This window comes from Taeniopygia guttata, chromosome 4, assembly GCF_048771995.1.
Source record: "Taeniopygia guttata chromosome 4, bTaeGut7.mat, whole genome shotgun sequence".
In the NCBI taxonomy this organism is placed as follows: Eukaryota; Metazoa; Chordata; class Aves; order Passeriformes; family Estrildidae; genus Taeniopygia; species Taeniopygia guttata.
Genome location: NC_133028.1, coordinates 31,630,128 through 31,635,300, shown reverse-complemented (window position 1 = coordinate 31,635,300; position 5,173 = coordinate 31,630,128). Strand labels below are relative to the sequence as shown.

Genomic DNA, 5,173 nt, shown 5'->3' with positions numbered 1-5,173 from the left:
GTCCTGCAAATGCATATGCTCAAGGTACTCGTAGAGTAAGCAGTAAATTCCTTACAGGATATGTTTGAACTTGTACACTAAGTAGAAAACTACCCCCTCAACATCATACATAGGAAAGATCCAAATCAGGCATTTGGAGCAAAAATCAAACAAATTAAGAATAACTCTCAAAGTAGCCAACACATGTCCTGGTCCAGCTCTGCTTTTGTTAAAACTGATTGGAAACAAAGTCTCTCCTGGAAATAGATATCTGGGCTCAGAGAAGGGAGAGCAGAAGCAGAAAAAAGTGGCAACTCAATTGCTATGCAGTTCTTTCTTTAAATACTGGCAGTTAGGGGTAAAACAATACTACTGCTACAGAAATATCAGATCAAACAATCTCTGTGAATATGATGATGGTACCCAACAATAACTTCAAAAACTAACTAGAATTCTTGTGATAAAGACTTTATTAAAATGTCATTTTAAAAGCCCAAACAATTTAAATGAAAAAAAAAATTAAAATCCCCCAGCAATCTAAATCAAAGATGGTGGGGAAGGGATTGGCAAACAATCCTTTCAGGCTAGACTCCCACTTGAGTCTTACTTCAGACCCCCATTGCCTTTCTTCCCCAGCAGCATCCCACCACTACTCTCCCATCCCCACTCACCATACTGCAGTCAGCAGGGTTGACACCTGAGTGCACACCTGAGCAGACCTTAACAGTCTGGGTAGTCAGGCAGCAGCTGTGAGCATCACTGTCCCGGAGGTCCGTGTGAAACCAGCAGCAGAAGCCTCAAAATGTTAAAGGGGTATTTGCTTTTCTGTGAAAAGAGGAGAGACCAGACCTGATGAGTGAAGTATGAGGGAAAAAGAGGAAAGGTCAAAGGTAGCAGGCAGCTACATATGTTAAACAAAACTCCCTTCGACTCAGTGTAATTCTAGGGATCCTCTATTCTTCCCCTATGCACCTGCTTTTGGTCCTTGCTTGGGGAAATATCTCTTGGGCAAGGGGGGTGGGGGGAGCTCTCTTCCTCTTTCTTAGAAGCTGGGCAAAGGCTTCATCTTCTCAGGAGGCCAAGGTACAAAGAGTGCTTCTGGAAATCACAGCTGGCATCCACTTCTCATACTTGAGGCCCATGAGAAGAGACCTCAACAGACCTAAGAGCAGCAGAGGGCAAGAGAGATGGGATAAAATGTACCATCCCATCGACTCACGCTAACAAACACATTGGTGAGAAGAGATGCACTGCCCTGAAAAGAATGCCTCTTTGTGGAACAGCAAAGATTTTAGCATCTACATGAAGATGAATTCTATTTTCATTACTGATACCATATTACCAAATCAAAAGAGACTCTTATGAGTTCCTTAATATAACATATTTCTGTCTTATTAACTCTGTAGGGCAAGCTACTATACATCTATACCTTCCTGCATTATCTTTTACATAACTATTCCACACAACTAAGCCACCCAACAATTAATCTAAAGCTTCTGTTTTCCTATGGGGGTCAGACAGAAAGAACAGATGAGAAACAGATGAGAAACTAATGGGGAAGCCATTTCATCTTCATTTGAGACTCAAACATTTTTTTATGAACCAGATGCTGCATAAAGGCAGAGCTTCACTACAGCCTTTACTCTTCTTTCACACTTGGTGCCAGTCAAGCAACTTCAGCATGCTTAGGCATGAGCTTCCCACGGTCTCTTCCCTTCCTTCCCTCCCTCTCTCTCTCTGAAGAGGGGATTGCCTGTGGGCCTTGCGAGGGTCTGACCTTGCAGGGGTGAAATGAGGGTGTAATGCAGAAAGGCACGCTGTCTCCTCCTCGGAAAGCCGAGTCCCGGAGCATGCTGGGGTATTTAAAGACCCCGATGCCTGCAAGCTCCACACAGTGCGTACGGCATGAAGCAACTCTCTGGCCTTGACCCGAGAGAGCTCCAGTCCAGTTCTGGTCACTATGAACAGAGCAGCACCTTCCAGGCTGCCAGTGCATCCCTGGAGAGCTTTGCTGTTGGGCACGACACCCGTGGCGCCCCTCTGTGCACACGCATGAGGGCACGGCTTAAAGCACTCTCAGCGGGCCGGCCGCGCTCTCGGCTGGCTCCAGGGAGGCTTCCAGCCCGCCCTCAGCCGCTGCCTCTCGCCTGCACGGACCGCTTAACACAGCCTGGAGCGGCCCTGCCGGCTCCCCATCTTCCCTCCGGTGCCTCCCGGGAGCTATAAATACAGCGGGCACATGCCCTGACACCGCGTTCCCCAGCAGGCAGCAGATAACTTTAATTTGCCCTTTAAACGTCCCGGGCCCCGCGTCCCTCGCGGCCGCCGCCCGGGGGAACATGGCGGGGCGGGCCCGGCGGGCCGCAGCCAATGCCCGCGGCCCGGGGGAGCGCCTCCTCCTATCGCGAGAGGCCGCGGGCTATAAGGGGGGCGGCGCGGGCCGCGGGGACATTTGTCCGGCGGGGTGGGGAAGTGTCCGCTCGTTGCCTTTCTCCGGGCGGGGCTGTCGGACCGGCTCGCGGCATGGGTGACCAAGCGCTCAGCTTCGTCAAGGACTTTCTGGCCGGCGGGATCGCCGCCGCCGTCTCTAAGACGGCCGTCGCCCCCATCGAGAGAGTGAAGTTGCTGCTGCAGGTGAGAGGGCGACGGGGGGCGGCGGTGCCGCGCCACAGGTGGTGCCGGCTCGGCGGGCGCTGCCGGCGTGACTAAATATGGGAAGGAGCTCGGCCGGCTCCGGTTACGCGGGAGCTGCCCGGGACATTCAGCACCGCCTCGTGGTGGCGGGAGCAGGGCCGGCCCCGTCCGTGCCCTTCAGCGTGCGGGGTCACCCTGCGGTGCCCGTCTCTCACCGTGCCGTCCTTCTCCTTTCTCCTGCAGGTCCAGCATGCCAGCAAACAGATCACGGCCGATAAGCAGTACAAAGGCATCGTGGACTGCATAGTCCGCATCCCCAAGGAGCAGGGCATCGCCTCCTTCTGGAGAGGCAACTTGGCCAATGTCATCCGGTACTTCCCCACCCAGGCCCTTAACTTCGCCTTCAAGGACAAGTACAAGCAGATCTTCCTGGGCGGAGTGGACAAGCACAAGCAGTTCTGGCGCTACTTCGCAGGAAACCTTGCGTCCGGGGGTGCCGCGGGAGCCACCTCCCTCTGCTTCGTCTACCCGCTGGATTTTGCCAGGACCCGGCTGGCGGCTGATGTGGGCAAAGGAGCCAGTGAGAGGGAGTTCTCTGGCCTGGGCGACTGCATTGTCAAGATCTTTAAGTCTGATGGCTTGAAGGGCTTGTACCAAGGATTTAGTGTGTCTGTCCAGGGCATCATCATCTACAGAGCAGCCTATTTTGGGGTATACGATACGGCCAAGGGTAAGAAGCGCATGTGGAGGAGTGACTGCAAGGGAAGATCTATTCAGTAAAGGCACTCTAGGGCACTTGGCAATACAAGGACAAGCAGGGCTTGGCACAGCACCAGTTGAGCGCAGTGCTAGAAATGTGCACAGGTGTTTCTGATGTGCCTTCCTGCCTCCCTCTACTTGCTGTTCTGAAATGCCTTGGTTTGGATTGACTCCGGGGTTGATGGGTGATTATTCTTTCACACAGCCCTTTCCCTCTGTACTGATTCTGTTCATTTGTTCTTGATGACAGGTATGCTGCCTGATCCAAAGAATGTGCACATCATAGTGAGCTGGATGATTGCCCAGAGTGTCACTGCAGTGGCAGGGTTGGTTTCTTATCCTTTTGATACTGTGCGACGTAGGATGATGATGCAGTCTGGCCGAAAAGGAGGTAAGACTAAGTGCTCCTCTGGTTCTGGCTTCAGAAAGTTTCTCTTCATCAGGATAAGATAAGAGATACTGGGTATTTTTTTGTCTTATGGAAAATTAATAGCCTCATTGGAGTCTTTAAAAAACCTATGGGGAACACCTTGCTGGTTATTTCTATCATGTTGAGCTAAAGGATTGAGAAATTACTTGATTTCCTATGGAGAATTAATTTTCCGTAATTGATTACAAAATTTTAAATCCTCAGCTGTACTTTGCTATTCCTTGTTGTTTTACAGATACAACAGTTGAAATATACTTGCTGTATAAGTTGAAGCTTCTAACCTTTATTTTTGTTTTCACAGCTGATATTATGTATAAGGGCACAATTGATTGCTGGAGGAAGATAGCTAAAGACGAAGGATCCAAAGCGTTCTTCAAGGGTGCCTGGTCGAATGTGTTGAGAGGCATGGGCGGAGCTTTTGTATTAGTACTTTATGATGAAATCAAGAAGTATGTCTAAGACATAACATCATATTGCAGTAGTTCAATTGTTCTCAATCAACTTTTTTTAAAAATACGAACTTGTGATGTAATGGACAACAAAATATTTCCTAGGGAAACAGAATAAAATTTGAGTAATGTATGTGGCAGAGATAAGGACATGTTAATTTAAAAATTGTCCACAACATCACAGTTATATTTTCTATGAGAATTTCTCCACCATTTGTATTGGAACCTGTGTATATATTATACTTCAAATTGCAGGTAAAAGATTTTGTCTAAAGACAAAATATAAGTGATCTATACCAAGTCTAAAATCGAATATTGTGCATTCTTAATAGATTGTCATAAATATTTATTATACTAAGTAATGTCTCTAGCTACCCAATACTGTGATGACATGACTTAAAATCATGTTTTCTTCTAAAGCTCTATTTTTTAATATATTAAGTGAAAAGTATATCTGAAATAATAAACTATACTAAAGCACTAGGCTGAGTTCCTAACTGTAGCCTCTTCCCTGACAAACTATACAGTAATATGTTTGAAACCATAATCTGATTTTTCAGACATACTTTGTAAAATATGGAAATACAGTGTTTGAAAAATTCCCTGTATTGTCACAAAGGAAAAAGTTGTCTGCTCTGATGTTCAATTGAACTAAAACTGAAATGAAATAAATTAATATATTAATGAATTTTTCCTGTCATTTTCAGTACACTGAACACATTACAAGCATGTCCTCCAAGGTGATGTGCTAATCAGGACACTGTGTTAGTTAATCTCTTGAAAGTTTTTTCAACAGAGCTTTAGGTAGGTGAAGTTATTGAGGTTATATTGATAAATCATGTGGATTAAATCATGGATAAATCATTGCAAAATCATGTGGATTCAGTTTAAGGGTACTGCAGCCAAAGTTTTAGAGATAAGC

At 46.9% G+C, this 5,173-nt stretch overlaps 1 protein-coding gene across 1 annotated transcript; it reads left to right on the top strand.

The window, feature by feature from the left end:
- The first annotated feature begins 2,413 nt into the window (after positions 1–2,413).
- On the top strand, positions 2,414–4,939 carry SLC25A4 (solute carrier family 25 member 4). The gene is made up of 4 exons (XM_002191617.7): positions 2,414–2,613; positions 2,857–3,343; positions 3,623–3,763; positions 4,104–4,939. Exons 1-4 carry the CDS (start codon positions 2,503–2,505, stop codon positions 4,259–4,261), a joined length of 897 nt encoding a protein of 298 aa, XP_002191653.1. The 5' UTR covers positions 2,414–2,502; the 3' UTR covers positions 4,262–4,939.
- Positions 4,940–5,173: the final 234 nt, after the last annotated feature.